Genomic DNA, 22,702 nt, shown 5'->3' on the forward strand with positions numbered 1-22,702 from the left:
ACAACAACGGGGGAAGGGAGGGCATGGGAAGACAAAGGCTCGCTCGACCCGTCCCAGACGTTACGGGGCCCGTCCGGGGCCGGACATCATCAACGGACCCGCACCGAGCCCAAAAACCTCGGCGCCTTCTATTGCGTCGGCCCGGATGGGAGGCCTGTTTTTTCTCAGCCCTGGCGGATCCTCTCTCATCGAGCTGCTGGAACTGTCCCGGCCCCCAGACAGCACACTATCAAGGATGTCCTCGTTGAACACGATGTAACTAGTTTACACAACCGTCAGTTCAGTTGTTTTTCCTGGATGGATAAGATTCTGTATTTTTGGCGTTATTCTTTCAACATTTATTTCAACCAACATGCCCATCTTTCGCCCTTATATCTTTTGCTCAATATCATCAGTCACAAGTCGTGGAAACACGGCATAACATCATCATAGTTCACAATCAGCAGACCGGGGGAGAAAAAGGTGAGGAAAGGCAACGTTCGCTATCTAGTTGAAACTGGCCTTTGCCACCTGCTCACCCAAGCCGCGGCTACCATGTCGCACTGATTGAGGCCATGATATATATGACCCGGAACTAGTAGACCTGAAACATCCTCCAGTGAACGAACCCTGAGCAATTTCTCATCCTCCCACTACCATCCTTTTCGTCTCTCCTTTATATGCGCCCCCAGTATCGTCTCTCCCCTTCAGTCATCAACCTGCCCATGTACTCCATTGTTCATCCTTTTGCGTTCTGATTAGATGTACCACATAGTGCCCTTGAACATCTCCGTCGCTTGAGGATCGGCGTCCGGACCGCCGCCGCCCAGAGGCAGGAGCTGCATGGCCTCGGTGGGCCGCTCGTTCTCGAACATGGACTGGCCACGAGCACCATACTCCTCAACCATCTCTGCAGCCTTGGGACCGGATCGGAAGCCCTGCGAAGTGGCAATATTCTCATGGGCACGGGCGCGGCCGCAAGCAAGATCCGCGTAGTAGATTGCAGGATGAAGAGAGACCGGAGTCGTCGAGCGGGCGTAGGAGTAGCATTGACCATAGATCATTTTCTGAAGGTCGTTTGGGTTCATCTTGGCTTCGTCCACAAGGACAGTGTAGTGGACGGGTCGCGCGGTGCCCTGAATGGCGACGTGAGAGCAGAGGTAGAAGTCCCACCAGAAGGGATGGCACACCTCCCGCTCCAGGAGGGTACCGGGCAGCGGGTTTCCATTCTTGTCTCCCTGCTGCGGGAAGAAACGGATGTGGTGACGCTTGGTAGCCACAATCACAGTCCACTTGGGCTGTTTTTGCCCCTGGTACTTCTGCTGCATCAGCTTCTTCATGGTTTCGACCTCGTATTCGAGGACCTGGGAGTATTGTCCTTCAGACACACCGTCACGGAAGTAGATGATGTGAGGAGGCGGCGCTGGGTGGTTCATGCGCTTGTGCCACGTGGGCATCAGGCGGGCGAGAAAGTTTCTTGCATTGATGGGAGACATCATCTCGACGCGGTAACCGTTGGTCTCGACGGCTGCGGAGTAGAACGTTGCGTCCTGATCCATGGACATAGTCATCGCGGCCATCGAAGGGGCGTCGATACCAGGCGTGGCGTGGGACACATCAACGCCAATCATCATGGTGACCTCTTTGAAAAAGGCAGGCGCCTTGCTTGCCGGACCCGACGGATGAGGGATGCGACAGGTGATGCCGCCGAGCTTGGCGTTGACCTTCATGGCCACGTTGGAGTGGTACTGCCCCTGGTTCTTCTCGACATGACGCGCAAGAACGCACTGGGTCAAAAGACCGAAACGGCAATCAGCAGATTTCTTGATGCGCTCGTAGGACCCAGCGTTGTTGAACCTCAACACGCAGAAGAGAAGCTGCGGGGTGGCCTTCGTGTAGGCCTTTATCTGCGCGTATGCCTTTGCAATGGCATCGGCAACGTTGTGGTTGCGGATCTCACTGTCAATGACGACTGCGTCCTTGGCAACCTTGCCGCCGTGGCCGGTGTATGTCTGCTTGAACGTTTGCGCAAAGGCCTGGGCGGCGGCCTTGTTACATGCGTTCTCCAGAACCACAATACCCCAGGACTGGAGGGGCTGCCGGTTGGGAACCCAGAACTTCTTGCCACGCAGATCCCAGCGGCCAGAGAACATTGGGCTTGTGATGTTGTTTGCGTACTGGATCTTGGGAGGCTCCAGCAGGGAGCCTTGGGTTCGAGCCATCTGATCATCAAACACCACGCCGTATTGGCGAAGGTAGGGGTCTTCCTTCCACGCCAGCTGACTCTTTGCATCCATGATGTCGGCCTTGCGCTGGGTTGGCCGAGTGACCGCAGCCTTGATCATGGCAGCAGTCTGATCGGGGTCCAGCTTGTAGGGGTACCGCTGCATGGCTTTGATGAGACAAACCTCCATCGGAAAGAAGCCGGCCTTTGCTGTCTCAACCACAGGCCAGTTGGGGAACATAATCTGCACGCCGTATGTCTTCTGGAAGTACTGGGCAATGGTCATTTCTTCGCCATTGTTGACGAAGGTAATGTTGTCTGCGGTGGCACCCCGCTCGCCGTACTGCTGACCAAAAGCGAAAGCCTTGATGTTATACGTCTTGTCCCAGCTTTCCTTGCCACGGTGCTTGGGCGAGAAGCGGAGCTTGACCAGCTTGCGAAGATGCTTGAACGCCTCCGACATGGCGAAGGTGGATCGGCCGTTCTGGTCCTTCTGGCGAACGGGCTTGAGGAGCTCGGCGATGTCGTTAGGCTTCAGGCCCTGCCACTTTCGTTCACAAGTTCCCAGAAAGTCTCGGACGAACATGTGAAGCGGGCAGTTTCCCTTCCAGAAGGCAGTGTTGGCGACATCAACGTTCAGACCGAGTCCGCGGCCAATCTTGTTGCAGAATGACTGGTTCATCCGGACCGAAGAGTAAACACCCTTCACAACCTCCAAGCAGACGCCGAGTTCCATGCTCTTTTTGTTGCGCTCGTTGTAAAAGTTGCGCTTGATAGACAACAAACGCTCGCTCGGATACTGTCGAACAAGGTGGTCAAGGAAGTTCATGCACTCCAAAACGGAGCTGTCCCAATCCATTTTGCCGGTGAGATAGGCCTCAAGGGCAGCCAGATTGATCCTTTTGGTTTCCTTCATCACGAAGTAGAAGGTATTGTCGCGGGCCTTGGCATTGGGTCGCACAGGCCTTCCCTCATCGAGATCGACCTTGAGGCGCTCCTCTCCACGGTTGATGGGAACCGAGGACCTTTGAATATATCAGACAGATGTTCAACATAACCTTGTGGTAAGAAGATGATACATACCAAGCGAGCTTTCGACCATCTTGCAGCCAAAGACACTTGTATTTCTTAAGCATCTCTTGGACGGCTGGAGACTCCCAACACTTCTTGAAGACAACATTGTACTTCAAGGGAGGCGGGGAGATGGTGACATCGTATTGAAAGATGGTCTTCTTGTCATCCCACTCTTTGACACGGAACTGGTTCACCTCCAGGTTGACTGGCTTACCGGCGGTGTTGTAGCCGGGTCTCCGAATGAAGGGAGAAGCGCCAGGGTTGAGAAACGACTCGGGAGGCGGGTCGATGCGGGTGTTCTGGTGTTCCTTCTCGGGACCACCCTGAGGCTTGGCAGGGTCGAATCCCATGGAAGGACCGAAAGGGTTCGGGGCCTTCTGTTGCGAGGCGTGGGAGCCGGAGCGGGATCGACCGCCGGTGGGGGAGCCGCCATCTTTGGATCCGTCCATGTTGATGGCAGAAGCGCGGGTCTGCTGGGTAGGTCCGGTGGAAGACATCTTGTAGATTGAGTTGAAGATGATGAAGTCTCGTGTGGCTGTTGCTGGTATTACTGGATATGAATCCGAGAAGTGTTGCTGTTGTCAAGGAGATCAGTATAAGCTGTTGAGAAGGGAAGAAGTTGGAATACAGGGGAATGGGAGAAGGACGCCTTTTGTAAACTGAACGTAAAAGGCAGGGCCAGAGTGAGGGCTGGAGAAGGAAGGAAGTGAGAGGGAAATGAGAAGGAAGGAAGAAATGGAGCAGACGGTCAGAATTTCAGGAGTGTCCAAACGCGAAGGCACGAGCCGGTCTTGCTTCAAGGTGACAGCGATTGAGAAGTGGAGGTATTCAGGTGTGGGAATTGGGACGGGAATGAGAAGTGGCGGTGCTTGAGAAAGAGGGGGATGAGAAGGACGCCGGCTAAAATATAAGAAGGTGATGTATGTATGTATGAAGGAGTGCGATGAAAGTGGTGAGGGTGGATGGATGTGTTGTAGACCTACCTTAGTCTTGAATGAAGTTGGTTGGCCGAAGCTAGCTAGCTGGTTGGTTGGTTGGTTGTGTGGGTTGAAGGAAAGAAAAGAGCCTTGGCTGGAGAAAAAGGTCCCTTTATATAGGGTCGTCCAGAGGGATGGGAGACTGGCCGTCGGATGTGAGGGAAGGGGCCAGGTGGGCAGTCAAGGCAGGTACGAAAGCTCTTGTAGGGGAAGGGTAGGAGGGTAGGAGGAAAGGAGGAAAGAAGGAAAGGAGGAAGAAAAGAGGAAAGCGACAGCCAAGGTAACTATGGAAACCGAGGATGGCCATGTACATTAGCGGGTAAGTAGGTAGGCCATGGCATGAATGCGAGTCTTCAGGCGTCAGAAAACAACTGTTCACCATCTTCAGCACATCCACTTGAAGCCATCGCAGCGTCACGCATGTCACTCGTTACTTAGCAGCGGCGCACTTTGGGAGAGTACTAAAGTTTTGGCTATCATGGTAGCACGGATGCAGATCCAATGCTTTCAGGTGATCCAGAGATGGCGAGTACACTGGAGAAGGTAGGGACATTAAAGTCGGCAAAGACATCAGTGTCGGAAGTCAGACCACGAGCACGAAGGAGGCCAGCTATACTGACAAAATTTGAGATGGCAAATGCAGCGAGAGCAGCAGAGTCGAAGGTTATAGAGTAGTGAATGATGCTTAGAACAGCGTTAAGCGTAACAAGATAGATTGGGGATAACGATCGTTCCCAGCATATGGTGGACCAAAGCAGAGGAAAACATCAGTTTCGAGAGCAGGCAGACAAGACCAGGAAGCTCTAATTAGCGAGGGAAATCCCACAGTGGGAGATCTCACAACGACCTCAGATTCGTTATTAAACGTTTCCTTCTCCTACGCTCTGACTGGCCATCATCACATATGAGTTGTGTCGTGAGACTAGAAGTGAAGTCTGGGTCTCGCAATTTACCTGGCCTACATCGACCGAGCCACTGGAATGCCCACATCTCTCAACTTCATCCTCATATCCACATCACCAACCCAAATACCTCATCAGCATCAGTGGACTCCTCATATAATCCGCAAAACAAGCAGCTGCGAGGGAAAGAGTAATAAGCCTTGTTCTTGATGGCCCGGGCTGCCACTTAAGCACATCCAGGCCAAGGGTGAGCAGGCCTGTCCGTACAGCATCGCCAAATATTACGAAACGTGCACCTATTTCAACACCATCAGCTTTATTTACCTGAGCTTCTGGCTAGCCTAAGTATATACTTGCTCTTGTGCCGGGACTCCCTTTGTCTGCCCACCTACTATCAATCCCCTCCAATGTCGTCAACGAGCCCCCGAGTGCAGCACCGTGGCTGTTGTGTTTCTTTTTTTGGTTGACGAAAATGATTCCATTGCTGCCACCTTGACAGTAGCACAAGTAAAGTAAGTATCCGCCACCCCGAACGCCCCATCGATGCGGAACACCCAAACTTTTATATTATACAGGAGCACTGACAACCACTGCCCGTTCGAAGAGACCCAAGGGACACCTTTCCTCACTTTTGCAGACGCAAAATACGGAAGATGGTGACGCAGCAGGGAATATTTCGCTGGAGAGGAGCAGGTCCGAGCAAAGGCGTGTTGAGTCCTGCTCGGTAGACCTTGGAAGAAAAATGACTAGGAGAGGGAAAAGGAGGCATGCAACAGCAAACCAGTGAAGCTGTTGTACATTACTCCTAAGCCCAACCCCTTCGGAAACCGGCCCCTGAAATTCCATTGTCAGCTCCCAGATCAATACTGATATCTGCCATATTGCTGCCCCTGTGCTTGGCCGTAGCCAACAGGCTGCTGTGCCCAGTTGGTTGTCCCATTGTACGAAGCCGCTGACGGGACTTGTCCATGCTGAGTTGCATCCTGTTGGTACGCAGCGGCTTCCTGATTTCCGCCCCTGGAACCAGGTCGGAGAGGAGAGCTCCGGTAACCGGACGACACCAAGCGCCGACCGCTGCCATCAAGTGGACTAAGAGTCCTCTGCGGCGAGTTTCGTCCATCGTATCCTTGTCCACCATATTCACCAGAGGCCTGATGGCCATGAGAAGGGGGTTGCATACCGTTGTTTTGTCGAGCTCCCAGCTCCTGCTGATTTTTCCAGGCACTGTAGTCTGGCACCGGGGTCTCTCTTATGAGACCGACGAGGTTGGGGGCGCTCAGACGGAATGCACCAGGGGAGTGCGCATACGCATGAGAGGGGGGTAGGATACCCAGCAGAAAGGTGATGTCTCGGGAAAGGGGCGCTCCTTGGTTCCGTCTCTGCTGGTCGAGACGGCGGCCAGCGGCACCCTTCAGCGGCGACTCTCCCCTGGCAAGCTTCCGTGGGCGGTTGAGCTCTTCGTAGTCGTCACCCGCAAACGGTCTCTTAGGCGAGTTCGTGACGCCCATGTACTGAGGTCCTGTGTACTGAGGCCCTGGGCTGGCCGTCTGGCGAACCGGTAGCGCCATGGGAGTTTGTCGCACTGAGGTTGGCTGCTCAACGGCCGGGATCAGCATCTTCGGCCGCAGCTGGACAGCCGGCGAGATAATGAGGCGATAGGCAATGGGGTCGAAAGTCTCAACCGAGAAGCGGCTCGCAAAGTGCGCGAGCTTCGGGTCGGCCGGCCAAAGCTCCGACATGCGCTTCTCAAGCTCCGCAATTGAAGACAGCTCGCCGAATTGAGATTCGTATTTGTGGAAGTAGGAGTAAAGCTGCTTGGCCTGATTCTTCTTGGCGTCGTCCTTCTGTGTGAGGCGGTTGACGCAGGTCTCGAACACCACGCGAGCATCTGGGTAAGGGTTAGCATGAGGTAAGAAAAACGTGGGGGCTGAGTTGAGACTCACTTGTCGTGTCGCCCTTCGAGTGCAAGAATTTGAGATACTCTAGCATGAAGCTGGCGTCTTCCGGGAACAGCTTGGCACCGCGATCGAAGATCTTGCCACCAGCTGGGTCGTTGTAGATAAGGGCCTCCATCTTCGCAACAGCAATGTAAACATCGCTGGTGAGCTGCCCCCGACCGCGAGCTTCGATGAAAACCTGTCTGAGGCCCGAGGTCGTATTGCCTTTGCCTTGTGTTCTCCGCGCAGCTCGGCAAAGTGCAATCCACACGAACGAGATGGTGCGCTTGAGCATATCCGCTTGTACCGAAAAGCCATGCTTGACGGCCTTGATACGTTCCTCCTTCCCAAGATCAGCCGGTCCGCGGTTGTCACCATCAAGATCATCGTCGTTGTTTTCGATCGAATCCTTGACATTGGGATCGCGCGCAGCAGCCTCTTCGATCTTGCGAACCTCCCGTTCCTCCCGTTCCTTGATTTTCTTGGACATGGCGTACAATGTGTCAAGAACCCGGCTGTAAGGCTCGCGAATTGCTTTGGCACGGGCAGCCTTACTCGCGTCGTCGTCTCCGGCGGGAAACGTCATCTCCACGCGATCACCGTGCTTCAGCGCCAGCAGGACGCTTTCAGGGTTGGCCTCGATGCCGTCCGTCAAGAATGAAAGACCAAGATCCTTGCCGTCCTTGGTAATGTTGTTGGCGAAGCACCACTCCGCAGCATCCACCCACATTTCGGGCCAGAATCGAAGAGCCATCAAGGCTTGTCTGTAGCAGTACAGGATACGAGCTTTGTAGGCTTCAGGCTCTTCGTCAAGAAGCACCAACGGATCGTCCTTCTCCCAATTGATCCATTTCTTCCAGATCTCTACCTGTTCCATGAACTCTTGGTCACCATCGAATCCAGGAGCAGGGGGAAGTCGTGGAAGAGAGGTCCGCTGAAGTCTAGGGATCAGGCGATCGAGCTGGGAGTTCGCCGCCTTGGCCGTCATATATGCCGGCGACCGCTTCTGGATGAACTGGCGGCCCTGTTGGTAGTTAGCATCCGCCGTCCAGCTGCGCCATGGCTTGAACTTACAGTTGTCTTGTTGAGGCTCATCTCGAATTGGTCATAGTCCTTCCATAAGTCGGTGAGCGCGGACATGGGGACTGTGATGGCGCGATGGTAGGCCTTGCGCAGCTGGTCCATCTTCTGCTGGTCTTGCCATCCACTGCCTCCAACTTGGCCTGGGCCACTCTTGATGAACTGAATGTAGTCCTTCCACAATTGACCCGAGTCCCGATCGATGCCGACGGAACCAATGACGAAGTCGTATGACATGCTCAGGATACGGCGAGCCTCGCCATTGGGGTCGTTATTGAGGTCATATCTTCTCCGAATGTAGTTGAGGTACACAGTCCAGAGCTTGACGTTTGGTACGTTGACCAGGGATCGGTTGAAAAGGGCTTCGGCGTCCTGGAAGCGGTTGGAACTCAGCTCGAGCTGTGCCCAGTCTGCCCAGATGTCTGCCTGTGGACATGTCAGCGGTTAATCTTGCCAGTCATTAGGATCATCGAACTTACGGCCTGGGGAAAGACTTCTATGAAACGTTCATACACTCCCCGCAACTCGTCCAGCTGGTCGTAGCGGCGGTGTTCGGCAATCAGCGCAAGCCAGGCCTCCATATCGCCCCGAGGGTCCTCCTTCACACGATCCTCCAGAATGCCAAAGGTGTCATTGGGGTCTCTGCTCGGGACAGGGTGCACAGTCGGAGGAGGCGGTGCGTGCGCAGCACTGGATGCTGCGCTGGGCGCTCTCACGGCAATTCCATTGTTTGGTTGCTCTGGTGTGACGCCCACTTGGCTCTCAACTGGAGTAGGTACAGGAAGGGGAGGGTGGTTCTGGGCAATGGGGGCTTGCGCGACACCTGCAGCCACAGCGGCGGTGGAAGCCGGGGTCGGCGCGTCTTCCTCGTCGTCAGAGTCTCCCACTAGGAAGCCACCTTGCGTTTTGGGCTTGCCTGATTTCGGCTTCGCGGACGTGGACGTGGTAGGAGTAGGAATGGGGGTGGGGGTAGACTCGGCGGTCTCTGGAACTGAGGTTATCGTGACCGATTCTGGGTCATATTCGCCAGCATCTTCTGAATCACCATTCGCAGCTTGGGCAAGTGGGAAGGCAGGATCTTGACTTTGTTGGTCGCTATGCTGTATATCATTTGCTTCCTCATATCCCTCTTCTCCCCAAGACGCACCCTCGAAGTCTTGGTCGTTATGTGGGAGTTCGGAATCCATTACGTCGGCGGGGTCAACGAGCGTATTGCAAAGCTTCGTAAGAGGCACGCAAGAGTGCTTGAAGTCGAGAAGCACGAGTCCCAATGCGCTTCGCGAGGCAGAGCCGATCGGGTAAGCTGTGGGATGATGGATCGCCCAACGCGCAAAGGCGCTGTTGGTTTTGAAGCTGAAGACGTGAATCGGCTCGTAGATCGACGAGGAACGGTCTCAAAGACGAATTTCGACGGAAAGCTGAGTCGTATCTCCTGTATCGATTGTCTCTTATAACTGCAGAGGGCAGCGAAGCTTGTGGTACTGAGAAGGAGAGCAACGTCGCGCAAAGTTGAAAGGCTGAAAGTTGGCAAAGTGAAAGATTGAGGATGAGCAAGCACCAAAACCAGGCTAGCGTGCTTTGGCGGTAACATGGATAAACGTCGGCTATATTCATCCGATGAGAATCGACAAGATAAGGTAATCTTATCTATAGTGGCTCGTATCGCATCCTGCACCTGCACCCCCAGAGCAACGTTCGTGCATTTGCCTCAGCAGTTAGTAACGGAACCTGCAATGTCTCTAGCTATTGACAATTGCAGAAGTCCGTAAGGTTTATGTCCTAAACTTCTTGGCCGATGGAAATGATTTACTTGAGCGTATTACTACAGTCACTAGTAGCTGCCAATATTGTCTAGAATAGGCACTGAGTCAAGGCGTTGTATCTTTGTGAAGTTACCTTATTCGATTGTACTGTGAATAAAAAAGCCTGTCATTTTGGAACATTGAACATTGCAGTCAGGCACAGACAGGCAACCATCTGGTCATTCAAACGTAGCGCATCACCTGCCTGTCCTTGCATTAAATACCAAAGGCAGGTATATGGGCGTCCGGATAGAGACCTACAGTAGGTACCTACCTCCCTGGTATAATCAAGCAACCAGGCAGGTGTGGCTGGGAACTTGACAGGCCTGGGGCAGGCGCGAAGACCCAACTAGGCTAGGTAGGTAGGTACTGACGGTAGGTGGATCCCACTTTACGCGAAATTCGCGGTCAGGAAGCCGTAGGCGCGTCCCACGTCCCACGTCCCACGTCCCACGTCGTTGTCCCGTCGCAGTTGATGCCCGCCGCAAAAACACTCTCTCCTCCCCAAAACATCACCCCTAAAACCACCATTTCGACCGGACCTCTGCCCACGCGACTCTCCTTCCACCGCTCTCACTGCTCAGGTTTCTGCGACTCTCACAAGTGTCTTCCATCTCGCTTTCGCAAACTAGATCAAAGTCGCCGCCACTCATTCTTCACGATGTCGATCGTATCGCTTCTGGGTGTTCACGTTCTGAACAACCCCGCCAAGTTCACGGACAAGTACGAGTTCGAGATCACCTTCGAGTGCCTCGAGGCCCTAGAGAAGGGTATGCGACGCTCTTATTCTATTCTGGCCCTGAAATTATGTCATTTTCGTTTTTTCCTTTCATTTTTAACTGACAAATCTTTAAACAGACCTTGAGTGGAAGTTGACCTATGTTGGCTCGGCTACCAGGTCAGTCGTAGTGTGGATTTTTCACATACACCGCCCATTCGCTAACAATTGCACTACAGCGACCAGTATGACCAGGAACTCGACAGCCTTTTCGTCGGACCCGTCCCCGTCGGTGTCAACAAGTTCGTCTTCGAGGCCGATGCGCCCAACACGTCCCGTATCCCCGACGCCGATATCCTCGGTGTCACTGTCATCCTTCTGACGTGCGCCTACGATGGTCGCGAGTTCGTCCGCGTCGGCTACTACGTCAACAACGAATATGACTCGGAGGAGTTCAACGCAGAGCCTCCTGCCAAGCCCATCATCGAGCGCGTCAAGCGCAACGTTCTTGCCGAGAAGCCGCGCGTGACTCGTTTCGCCATCAAGTGGTATGTTGTCAACAATGCGGAGGAGAAAACACGAAACAATAGTGGAGCTAACCAAGTCGAATAGGGACAACGAGGCCTCTGCCCCCGCCGAGTTCCCCCCTGAGCAGCCCGAGGCCGACCTCGTTGCCGATGAGGAGGAGTACGGCGCCGATGAGCGCGATGACGAGGATGAACCCGAGGCCTCTATCGTCGGTGCCAATGGCGAAAAACCCGCTGGTGAAGATGCTGAAATGGCAGGTGTCGAGAACGGCGAGGGTGATGTTGCCCCGGCCGAGGAGGATGAGATGTCGGACGACGGCAGCGTGGACATTGAGGGCGAGAGCGAGGACGAGCTGGAGGAAGAGGGCGAAGGCGAGGGCGAGGGTGCCGACGACGATGCGATGGACGTGGACTCCTCCTCGGCTAACAAGCCTGCCGCTACGATCAGCAAGGCCGCGGAGGTCATTATCCGCTAAGCAGCGCTCTTGGACGATTGTTTTGACGCTTTAACAACCATACCCTCGCCCTCCCCCATTTATTGTCGCCGACGTTGGAGAGCATTTCACTAGAAGATGCGCAGGATGGCGGTTTACACGAAGAATACGACCTGGACGATGATTGCATAAGGTATTCGAGCCATTGAGTATAGATGAGGTGGCCTGAAGGGATCAAGTGCGCCCGAGAGGGCCTTGATGCTAGTAATTAGATGCAAATGATATATTTTTCTGTGGACCTGTGTTTGGACGTCGGGTTTCTTCTGTCATGTTCAACTACGGCACGCGTCAACACTTGGGGATAGCCCCCAAGTGTTCCAAGGACACGGATATCTGCTCGAGGCGCCTCTCAGTGTGAAGGAGAAAAAGAAGAAATTTACGCCAAGCTCAATGCGACGAAGCAATGCGGCATTGCGGCATGATCTAGCGCGTTCCTCTGCATCGTGCGATTGAGACATTTTCAAACAAATGGTCAGCGGGTTTTTCTTCGATGCGAAATGCCTAGACATGTACCCCAACATGCAGCGACCAAACATGCCCCTCACCCTTCATTTCCCCCGGCTCTGACAATCCGCACACCACGTGAAGTGAAGTCTCCTCGCGACATAGCGCCATTCACAACTGCCAAGGCAGCCATAACAGCCATCATGACCAGTTCTGAGCCGCGAAAAGCCGCGCCGGTGACCGGCGGCGCATGCACGACAGCCTTATTTTCCGTTTTGGTGGTGATCGCTGGCCGACTCCGGTCCGCTTGCACACACACACACACTCTCTCTCTCTCTCTCTGTCTTTCTTACTCTATGCTACCTCGGCATTTACACCTTGATTACAACTTTACGCGCCGCGATTCTGCATATCCCCTCCCCTCCCCTTCCCTTGCGCCACTGTGCACCCAACCCGCTGTCCTGCGTCATACCCTACTTACTTTCTGGGCGCATTCAGATGCATACGGGGAACGCTTCCGTGCCCACTATCCTCGGCCCAATGGCCTAAAGCTTGGTTTCGGTGTCGTTGGCCGATCATCGCATCCTTCTCAGTGTGGCCGAGGAGTCATTTTCATTCCCATACCGGCTCTCTTGGGTCTTGTCTTTCCTCGCCCACACATCCACTACATGCTCCCAGCGGAGTCACCCCATGCTCGAGTCGAGGATTCAGCTTCTGCGGGCTCAGCCGCATCTAAAGTTGATAATATCTGAAGGGGGGCGGGAGAGGTAAGGAGGCTGCCTGGGCTAGTACACACGCAGCTGGAGATAAACGGCGGCCTCGACAAGTCGCGTTTGGTCGCCTCGCTTTGAACGTTTTGTAGGCTGTGCAAATGAGTATTTGAAAAGACCGACTGTCAGAAGGACGGGCTGCCGTTTTCTCTCACGTCTCTTCTCTCTTCCTCTTCATCAGCCATATTCATTCCGTCGCCATTGGGGTTGGCCTCTTCCTGAGGAAATCCTTTAAAGACCGCCCACCATGCCAACTCAGACTCCCGAAGAGCTTCTCAGGGCCGTCGAGGCTAGCCATGAGCAATACCTTCGCAGCCTGCGAAGTCTTCACGAATCTCTGGCCAGCGCTGTGAGAGAACGATCAGAGCCCAGAACGACATCCAGTATTACCTTGCCGTCATCACCTGCCTCGCGACTATCCAATAGCCCCTATCAGAGTCCGGTCCAGAGCCCGGTGCAAACATCCCAGGCGGTTTTTCCATCGGCGTCATATCGTACCCGCAGCTCAACCTTTTCCGAGCCTATCGAGAAGCGACCGCTTACCAACGGCGGCGAGAAAGACCATGTTCCGGCCTCGGTTTACTCGGGACTCGAAGTCGAGTATCTCCCCCTGCTGGACGTCGCAGCCCCCCGCGAGGCTTCCGGCTCCGATGGCACTCTCACTCCATCCGCCTCGAAGCTCATTGAGCGAGTGTCTTGGACCGACAGCCAGCTTCTCCATCATCTCAAGCATTTCAACTTCACCGGCGGCGCCGCCATTGCCCTGACAGACGTGATCAAGCGGCAGACCGAGATCGATGAGAGAACAGACTTCGAGACCTTTGCCGCCTACGAAAGTCAGGGCTACGTCAGCTCAACCTTTGAACTATACGACGTCGACACGAAGGGGGCGCCTCGTCATGTGGGTAAGCAATCAGATCGGCAGCCCCAGGGCGTTGCGCCCGACGTCGCCCCATCCCCAAGCCAGATTGTCGACGCGCCGACTGTTTGGAACGCCCTCAAGGGCATTCACGCAGACGGCCAAGCCGTTGGTCTCGTGACAATCCTCCAAGAGCCTTCGGCCCTCATGCTCGGCGCCCTGCACATGACCATGTCGCCATACTTTGACATGACGGAGCTCCTCAATCACTTCATCACGGACCACGAAAACAACGGCAAGACGACCGCCCATGTCCACCGCGCCTTTGCCCGTGACCCGTCCCCCTCGCACCTCCGCCAGCGCAGCTTCTTCTTCGTCTTCAAGTACTATACCGTCGTCGGCGACGGCCTCGAGCCCGCCCCCTTCCAGAAGTACGACAAGCGCCCGCCCGACCGCCGCTCGCGGGACCACATCGACATCGCTGAGTGCAGCTCCATCCTCGCCCTCTCGCTCTCCGGCCCGCCGCGCCAGTCCGTCAAGCAGACCCGCCGTCGCGAAGGGCCGCAGGAGGGGTTTCTCTTCGACACCTTCGCGCCGTGGCACCTGCTCTCGATCCAGTCCTTCCCGGACGATGAGCACACTCTCCGCGGCGGCGACGCCGAGTCTCAAAAGACCTTCTTCTCCGGCCCGTGGGCATTCCTCGACGCCCTGGTGACGGAGTACCGCGACGCCACGAAGCGGAACCTCGCTCTCCATGCCCGCATCGCCAAGCTCATCACCCCGCCAACCGACTTCATGTTCGACGCCAGGCTGCGCGACAAGCTGCTCTTCGAGGACAAGCACTTCACCTACATCCGGCGGTACTTCTGGGCCTATAACACGCTGGGCGTCGTCAACGAGGGCCTGCGCGCCATGCTCGCCGCGTACCGGGATACCTTCCCCGACGACTTCTGGGAGGGCCGGCACCCGACGCTGTGGCCGCACCCGTCCCCGGACAGCTCCGAGGGGAGGGCGTACCGAGACAAGATGATGCCGCTGCGGTCGGACTTGGAGAGGGCATGCCGCGACCTGGAGACTGTGCACGCCAAGAACGCCGCGACGCGCAAGGAGATTGAGAACCTGAGGGACCAGCTCTTCAGCGGGAGCTCGATCAAGGAGTCACGACGGGCCATCGAGCAGGGCGACAACATCAAGGTGTTGACCCTGGGGTCCATGGTGTTTCTCCCCCTGACGTTCGTAACTGTAAGTACAACTCCCCCCCTTCCCCCCCTCGGTCTGTGTTCCGAAAAAACTGGTACTAACTCTTCTCGCAGTCCGTCTTCGGCATCACGGAATTTACCATCCCCGCGCAGGATTGGCGGTTCCCCGTGACCATGGTCTGCGTCTGCGTTCCCTTCATCCTGGCCCTCATTCTCCTGCAGACGCGCGCGGGGTACTCGCTTGCCAGGCACACTTTTGCCGCCCTCACGTGGCCGTTCCGCCTCTTGGCGAACGACGGGGCCGGGGACACGTTTCCGCCCGCGATTGCTATGCCTGCGGTCGAGGCGAGACCGCGCAGAAAGAGACGGCTTACGAGTCGAAGGCCGCCTTCACCACAGCCGCCGGCTCAAGAGAAGCCTCAAGAGGCGAAGGAAACGGGGCTAGGGTCGTGGTTGACTTGGGGAATGGGACGAAGCAACGTCAATACGAGGGGTAATGATAAAGAGGCGGGTCAGGAGGGCGATGTCCTGGTGTTTGGTCATGTTTAACGTCCGACTCAACGCTGTGGTTTCATACATAGATATAGATAGATGTAGTGATATATCATAGGTAGCTTTGTTTGGGCAAACCATTTGCAAACCCATCCGCATGTACTACTAGAAAACACGTAAACCCCTACGACTGTTCGACCCAAACAGCGCGACAGGACACTGGTAGACATCAACACCCTATAAGCCGATACGGGAGATCGTAGATCGACCAACACCCGCCGCTTCTACACCCAGCAACATTATACCAACACCATATCACATCTACCTAGTCTACACTGCAACCAAGCATGGCGACGGCCTCACCCATCCTTCCCGGTTCCCACACCCACTGCCTCCAGCCTCCACCACCGCCGTTAAACATTTCCCAGACTTCGACCTCCGTCAAAATTGGCTTTCGTGACCACGTAAGCAAACCGCATAACCTCTTCGGTCAGCCCCGAGTCCCCTTAGTGCCCTTCATCTCATCAGCCGACATAAGAGTACCAACCCGCCGCCGTGACACGCCAACTTAAAGGCATGAACCCAAATAACAGTATTCTCAAAAGTCTCTACTTCCCCCAATTCAAACCGGAATCACGGAAGTTTTTCAGAGAGGCATCCGTCCGTTTCCCCTTTTCTCGCATCTAGCCCCTCAACGTAGCCGGCCTCACTCACACTCACACTCACTCACAGACACATGCCCCTCTCCTTGACCACTCGTCCCATACCCACAGACCAACCATATGCTATCTCTCACCCTTCCGCCGTTTGCAACCACCACTGCTGAAACACAGGTAAAAAGCACGTCACGAGCAACGTGGCAGATAGGGGCTGGGCTGAGCTGGGCTCTCACGTCAGCTATCCCACCCTCTCCCGGGCTCGATATCGGACGGGACTTGTTGCCTCGGGGCAGTCCCCGATCACGTCTTGTTTACCTTTCCTTATTGTCAAAGGTAGTCTGTACGTCAATACGTTAAACGTACTCACCCATGGCGCGAAAGACAGCCTTTCTCAGGAACAATCTTAATCCAACAAGTCCAGCCTCAACGAATATATTTTCACAGCTCAAACATCAGTCATGCATGACATTGACAAACACAGCGAGAGCCTGGTTCATGAGGAATATGACCATCATCCACGTCATTTCATTTCTTCTCGTCCCTTCTCTACCGTATCATTTAGACATCAAGTATTCTTCTTAAGAAAAGCGGGACATACACCAATGCCCCGGACCAGCCGAACACACCCGCGCTGTCATCGCGCATCAAGACGTGGACTCAAAACAGAATAAAAAAAGAGACTGAACAAAACAGACCAGAACCTGCAAAAGCAAGGGGGGAAAGTTAAGGAAAAGGGGAAGGAAGGGCAATGTGTCTCCTGGGTTCGGCCGCATGAGAGCAATTAAAATAACGTAGCAGGTATATCGAGAGAGAAAAGGCCTACAAGCCCCGCCGTCTGTACGCCAGTATAATGTGAGGCATGAGGTCGAAAGGGTAAAACTAAGCTCCCATATCCACGGTTGTAATCTTATACATGACCTAGTCCAGAGTTTGCCGCCTGACGAGGAAGCGCAGGAAAAACAAGGACCCAGGCAGATGCAAAAGAGACAGATAGAAGACGCCGGTATGCGTATTGATGTTTAACGAGATGGTCGAGAAGCGAATTAGGGGCAGTCGTAGCGAGGGGGTTTCATAAAAACGGGTTGAAAGAGCAGGGAAGCAGTGGCGTATACAAATGCTAGAGCGGGAAGTCGAAGGCGGCGCAGCGACGGAGACGAAAACGTCGTGGTATCAGGTTTCAAAGAAATGCCGAGAACGCCCAATTCCATGAAAAGCCAGTCGAGGGTATCTCCGGGAGGAAAAGTTGTACAATCGAAAGTTGGGAGACCCATAGTGCTGGCGTTTACCAGCCCTTCTTTCTTGCGAACCGCTTGTTTAGCAGAGTGAGGACCTTGGTGACATTGAACTGTACGTATTCAAGGTCCAAGTCGTCTTGGCCATCTTTCTGCATCTCAAGCAGATCGTCAAGTTTGAGATCCAACTCAAGGAGACCACGGTTCCGTCCTGTATCATAGTCAGCTAGGTGTTTTCTGTAGTGGTTGGTACAGCCAGCTTACCCTTGTAGTGGAGGGAAATGACGAATGTTCCCGGCAGAGGGCTCGTGAAGTTGAAGTAAATGTTGGCTCTGCGGTTGTCCGGGACGTTGCTCTTCTGGATGACGCCCTCCTTCTCCAGTTGCTGGTGGGTGAACTTGTAGGGCCCGAGGACCTGCTGCTTTTGCTGCTTTCGCTTCGTCCCCTCACTCTGCGACCGTACGTTGTGAAGGTAGCTCTTGTATGTCTCCAATTGACCCACGAGGTACGTGTTATGGTCACGGATGGTCTTGTAGACCTCCTCCAACTTGCTCGTCTCCTGAATGACACCGTCCTTGAGAGAACCAAGGTGCTGTAGTTCCTGCTCAACCTCGTCGCGCAATAGCCCAAACTGATCGCTTTTGTCAAGGACCTTCAGTTCCTGCAGTTGCGACAGCAACTCCATGGCTCTGATGCCCTTGCGGACCATGACGGCGTCGTTGCGGCTCGTAGCCGCAGCGTCCGCGACTCTCTCCAGTCGCAGGGGTCGTCGCGCAACGCTGCTGTTGGAGGGGATCGATCGCATGATCTGCACAAAGACGGATTTGGCTTCCATAAAGTACACTTCCTCTTGCGTGATGTCGAGCGCCGCAGTCAGATCGTCGATTGCCGTCTCCCATCTGCTGAAGAGGGGGAGGTTGATGACGCGGTTCTCCTTTCGGGGAACCTGCGCCGGGGCGCCTCCAAGTTCCGACATTATGATACCCAGATGAGAGTTGTCGTCCTTGCAAAGCTCGCCGTTATGCTTCTCGATCAGGGCGTGCATGGCATAGATTTCGTTCAACGTGATGGATAGTTCCAGATCCTTCTTGGAGAGAGCGACGTAGTTGTCCATCTCCAGGCTCTCATAGAAGTCTCCGACTTCGCACAGGTCGAGCATGAACTTGTTGATGCGTTCCTTGTTTTGGTGAATGAACGGTTGCAGCTTCGCCATGTACGGCTCCTTGGCGTACGAGGGTTTGTTGGCCAGATTCTGCAGCATCTTTGCAATCAACGTCAATGTTCTCCTTGGGCGCTCGGCTGGCTGGCCGTCGATAAGCATGTATGACTTTGGTGTGACGATGGCGGGGTTGATGAATCGCAAGAAGAAAAAGCCGCCGATCAGAGTGCAAATAACCTGGTCATTAGCATCGGGGTACTTGCGCTTTGTCAAGCTGCGGATCTGCTTGCAAATCCACCTGATGCCATAGGGAGCCTCTTCGAGGCCGTCGATGATGGTCGTCAAGAAGCCGTTAGCAATCTCGGTAAGCATGGTCAGGCGCGGCTCGATAATGGCTTGGACCTGCGAGTTCTCGGCAGCCTGCTCGGCAGTGATGCCCTTGGGAAGGGAAGCAGGCAGCGTGCCAGTGTCCTCCTCGATCTGCTCAATCATGCGCTCGTAGACCTTGAGAGGGTTGATCTCCAGGTCGAGATCCTTCAGCTCGATCAGACTATTGATTCTATCCGCCAGGACCGACTTCAGGAAACTTTGACCTGGTCCTCTCCGTGTGTAGGTCGTCATCATTCGCGACACGGGGGTGTTGGCGCGCAGAAGCGATGAGTATTCGGGGGTGTTGTCGAATTGGTATGTGAGAACAGACTATGAGGCCTGGTTAGCGTGAATTCTTGTGCGACGGCTTCGGTCGACAAACCTGGAACATGGTCAAGAGCAGGTGCTCTTCGCGACTCTCGTATTGGTTTCCATAGATGGTGAACATGACGGTCTGGAGAAGAGAGTCGATCTCCGACATGGATACCAAGCGGCACAAGTGCGCAATGTGTCTTGGCTCGGATTGCAGCAAGAACATGAGGTTGCCGTACTTTTGCGTCTTGTCGTCGTTGGGGAATGCACCCTCCTGCATATCGGTGGCATCTTCGAGATGGCTAGCGACCTCGTTCTGCTCCTCCAATGCCATTCGATTCTGGATGAGCAGAGCAATTCGTGAATCGAGGTATCGCACGTCCTTTTCAAGGACGAAGTTCTTCTTTGATTGCGAGGAGATCTTGGACTTCAACTCGCGAAGGATTTTCTGGGCTGTGGAACAAAGGGTCAGCGGGCGATGGCCAGGTCATTGCCGAGACTGTTTAGCATACCTTTGGCTAGGTCATCCTCAATCTCCAGGTCAGTCTCGTTCGCCGACATGGACATGTACAGCGCGGACATGGAGTACCGCTTGGACTGGCGGGCGGACCGCGATCCATCATAGGAGGACATCGTGTTTTGGCGGGAAAGGGGTTGGAAGGAGGACGAAGAAGCGGTCGAAGCTCGAGAAGGCGTTTGCAGCATAACGGACATGTTGACGAACGCTCTAGGTGACGAGTTTGCGGAGGCGGGTAAGTCACCCAAGCGAGCCCCTATGGCCGATTGGGGTCTCGACGTCGCCTACGAGGATAACACGACGATTGAGGCCGGTCGGTCGGTCTGTAATTGGACGACGAAGACGCGGTGCGACTTTGGGTGAGGAAATTGGTAAGGCGACTCGGGGGGATCCAGTGTGAGTAGAGGAAGAAGATTTCCGATCGGGGTCCAGAAATCGGAGATGTTGTTGCAGAGCAGTTGCGACGCGAGAAAAGGAGAGCGGTTCGCACGACGTGGCTGCGAGGCGGAGATGGAGGGGGTGTGGCAGAATGGGGGGGGGGGGGACTGCGACGAACGAGAGACTTGGGTCGAAGCGAGTCGTGGTAGTCGTGCGGGAACTGGGTCGGTTAGAGTGTGGTTGACGGCTGCAAGTGTGTGTCGGGTGTGTGTGCGAGTACGTAGTACTGGGGGCAGAATGGGTAATGGGTAGTCGTCCAGCGAAGGCCACGAAACACTGATTGATGTGCGAACCACGCAAAAGAAAGCCAGCAGATGGAGTGAACAGAACAGCGAGCGCCCAAGATGGCAGACTTCGAGAATGCGAAGTTGGGTTTTTTGTGATGTTTCGAGCGGAAGCTTCGTCGGGGGGGCCAGTCTGACGGATATTGCTTTTGGATAACCTGATAGGGCGGCACGATAAATAAAGGCGCTGTTTTAGCTTTGGCAGGCGCGGCCGCAAATGTGTGGGCGGCGGTGATCAAATTAAAATCGAGCCTAGGAGCGGCGAGGTTCCAGATCCAGTCAGATAATTGGGGACTTGGGCTTCTTTGGGGGTGTGTCTGAATGGTGCGTCGGTGCTGATGAGTCGAGCCGACTAGCATGAGGAAGAGGGAAGTATCCCTCGAAATTGTTTGAAGGCGAAATGCCAAACGCTGGCTTGTTGTATTTGTCTGGCGCTTGCAAGAAGGAAAAACAAGGGAGAGGAGATGATAGGATTAAAAGCAGGAGTATGGAGCATGTGTGTGAGTGAGTGAGTGAGTGAGTGAGAGAGAGAGAGAGAGAGAGAAAGAGGGAGAGAAGGGGGGGATGGAGTGTTGAATGTCGGATGGTGTATGGAATGAGGACGGGGTCTTCTGGGGTAAGGTGGTATCTGAGGCAAGTACAGAGATCGGCCGCCTCAAGAGGAAAGGAGGGGAGGTACAGCTAGGTATGACCGCGTAGGGCGGTGGTTCGGAACGTGCGAAAGGAGGGACAAGAAAGTTGGACAAGTAATTGTGCGACTGGGGAAGAGGGCGTGTCGTGTACAGTAAGTACTGGAGGCACGAACAGAAAAAGCCGTAGTGCAGCAACGCAGAGGGGAGACAGAGAGATCAAGGTATCTCGTACGGATAGGATGGATGCCTAGGCTGTATCGGAATAAAAGGGATGGGATCAATTACAGTAGGTAGGGGCAGCGCAGGCACAAGGCAGCGAGCGACCAGGTACCGACTTCCGGGGCTCAACGAGAGGGTTCTCTCATGTACCCTGCTTTACCACCCAATAGATACAGATACCCGACAAAGTCAGGAGGACAAGTGGGGTTTGTGCAGCGGAAAGGTTGCACAAAATGGTGGGATTGGCATAATTGGAGGGTCAAGCTTGGATGAGTAAGGAGGGTGTGTGTGAAGGCTTGATGGGATGGGAAGGGGGGCAATGTCGAACCTGATCCAGGGACGACGAGGACGGGGAGTCCCTGGCCGGGGTTCGGAAGAGTCCTGCAACCTGCAGATCCAGCCGGTCAGGTCAGTCTGCATCTTGTCAGATGATGGACGCTTGCATTTCAAATCCCAGAACTGCCAGAAGCAAGAGGCAAAAGGATGAGTTAAGGAAATTGGGGCGGAATGAGTTGAGTGACTGAGAGACTGAGAAGAGTAGAGAGTGAGCCTGAGTGTGAGTGAGTGTGAGAAGAAGCGCGTGTGCGGTGGGGGAGGATGTGGAAGGACCCACCAGAGAGGGATGGGAAGGAGAGTGGAGAGCGGCCCCCTTGCCTCGTGCGCGCGATGCGGAGTGGTTCCTGGCTTCAGGCGATGGATGGGTGGGCGAGTGGGCAGAAACGACCATATTAGATACGTACCTAACGAAGTGCGAAGTACCTACCTTTAGCCTCTATCAGGACACGCAAGACAGTCTGCCAGCAGGCGTGCCAACCTTAGGGAACCGATACCCATGATTGATGCCACAGCTGCTGCCTGGCCGGGGAGGAGTTTCGCGGGAAGCACGAAACTTGCGGGATAACAGGTAGTCACTCTCAACCTCTTCGCGGACTACGCCAAGATCACGATAATAATACAGATTTAAGACAGAGCAGATGCCCGTTTCGCTGGCGGGACGGCGGTTCCTTTGACAACCTGGGGGGACCAACGCGAAACATGATTCCAAGAATGAGCAAATGGTTTGACCACCTCGTCTAAGAAGCCCAAGAATCCCGCGGTGCTGTAGACGTGTCTGTCCGCCGAACATGTCTCTTGTGGTGTCTTGAACATGGGCTTGGGAGCCCGTGTAACGTCGCCCGAGCTGCTCGTCGTGCCGTCCTTCGAAGCGATGAGCCTGACCCGAAGTCCAGAATGGAGGGCAGAGTGCCTCGGACCGTGTCAAGTCAACCCAGAGCAGAACGGTAAGCACATCCGTCAGCCTTCGGCCCAAGGCGTCAAGCGATTGCTGCACCGCCTGGTAGGAGCAAATGTCGTACATTGCATTGTTGGAAATGCATACGTTGGCCTAGGGGTTTGCTGGTGCT

The 22,702-nt window shown here is 54.7% G+C and overlaps 5 protein-coding genes across 5 annotated transcripts; 2 read left to right on the plus strand and 3 right to left on the minus strand.

The window, feature by feature from the left end:
• Window positions 1-737: 737 nt before the first annotated feature.
• Window positions 738-3,774, minus strand: CDEST_03520 (Putative PAZ domain, Piwi domain, ribonuclease H-like superfamily, argonaute, linker 1; the record flags this gene model as incomplete). Its single annotated transcript, XM_062919679.1, has 2 exons — window positions 738-3,228; window positions 3,287-3,774. The coding sequence occupies 2 exons, from the start codon at window positions 3,772-3,774 to the stop codon at window positions 738-740; spliced, it is 2,979 nt and encodes a 992-aa protein (XP_062775730.1).
• A 1,675-nt stretch (window positions 3,775-5,449) lies between these two features.
• CDEST_03521 (Putative mRNA 3'-end-processing protein Rna14) lies at window positions 5,450-9,697 on the minus strand. Its single transcript, XM_062919680.1, has 4 exons — window positions 8,653-9,697; window positions 8,168-8,599; window positions 7,100-8,117; window positions 5,450-7,044 (listed from the first exon to the last, which is right to left on the minus strand). Exons 1-4 carry the CDS (start codon window positions 9,358-9,360, stop codon window positions 6,017-6,019), a joined length of 3,186 nt encoding a protein of 1,061 aa, XP_062775731.1. The 5' UTR covers window positions 9,361-9,697; the 3' UTR covers window positions 5,450-6,016.
• A 701-nt stretch (window positions 9,698-10,398) lies between these two features.
• CDEST_03522 (Putative histone chaperone ASF1) lies at window positions 10,399-11,952 on the plus strand. Its single transcript, XM_062919681.1, has 4 exons — window positions 10,399-10,745; window positions 10,834-10,873; window positions 10,933-11,241; window positions 11,306-11,952. The coding sequence occupies exons 1-4, from the start codon at window positions 10,451-10,453 to the stop codon at window positions 11,694-11,696; spliced, it is 1,035 nt and encodes a 344-aa protein (XP_062775732.1). The 5' UTR covers window positions 10,399-10,450; the 3' UTR covers window positions 11,697-11,952.
• A 560-nt stretch (window positions 11,953-12,512) lies between these two features.
• Window positions 12,513-15,758, plus strand: CDEST_03523 (Putative Mg2+ transporter protein, CorA-like/Zinc transport protein ZntB). Its single transcript, XM_062919682.1, has 2 exons — window positions 12,513-15,029; window positions 15,101-15,758. The coding sequence occupies exons 1-2, from the start codon at window positions 13,176-13,178 to the stop codon at window positions 15,533-15,535; spliced, it is 2,289 nt and encodes a 762-aa protein (XP_062775733.1). The 5' UTR covers window positions 12,513-13,175; the 3' UTR covers window positions 15,536-15,758.
• An 869-nt stretch (window positions 15,759-16,627) lies between these two features.
• On the minus strand, window positions 16,628-21,307 carry CDEST_03524 (Putative rasGAP protein). The gene is made up of 4 exons (XM_062919683.1): window positions 19,722-21,307; window positions 19,280-19,662; window positions 17,634-19,227; window positions 16,628-17,580 (listed from the first exon to the last, which is right to left on the minus strand). The coding sequence occupies exons 1-4, from the start codon at window positions 19,921-19,923 to the stop codon at window positions 17,420-17,422; spliced, it is 2,340 nt and encodes a 779-aa protein (XP_062775734.1). The 5' UTR covers window positions 19,924-21,307; the 3' UTR covers window positions 16,628-17,419.
• Between the last annotated feature and the right edge of the window lie 1,395 nt (window positions 21,308-22,702).

Source organism: Colletotrichum destructivum, chromosome 2 (assembly GCF_034447905.1).
Source record: "Colletotrichum destructivum chromosome 2, complete sequence".
Lineage (NCBI taxonomy): Eukaryota > Fungi > Ascomycota > Sordariomycetes > Glomerellales > Glomerellaceae > Colletotrichum > Colletotrichum destructivum.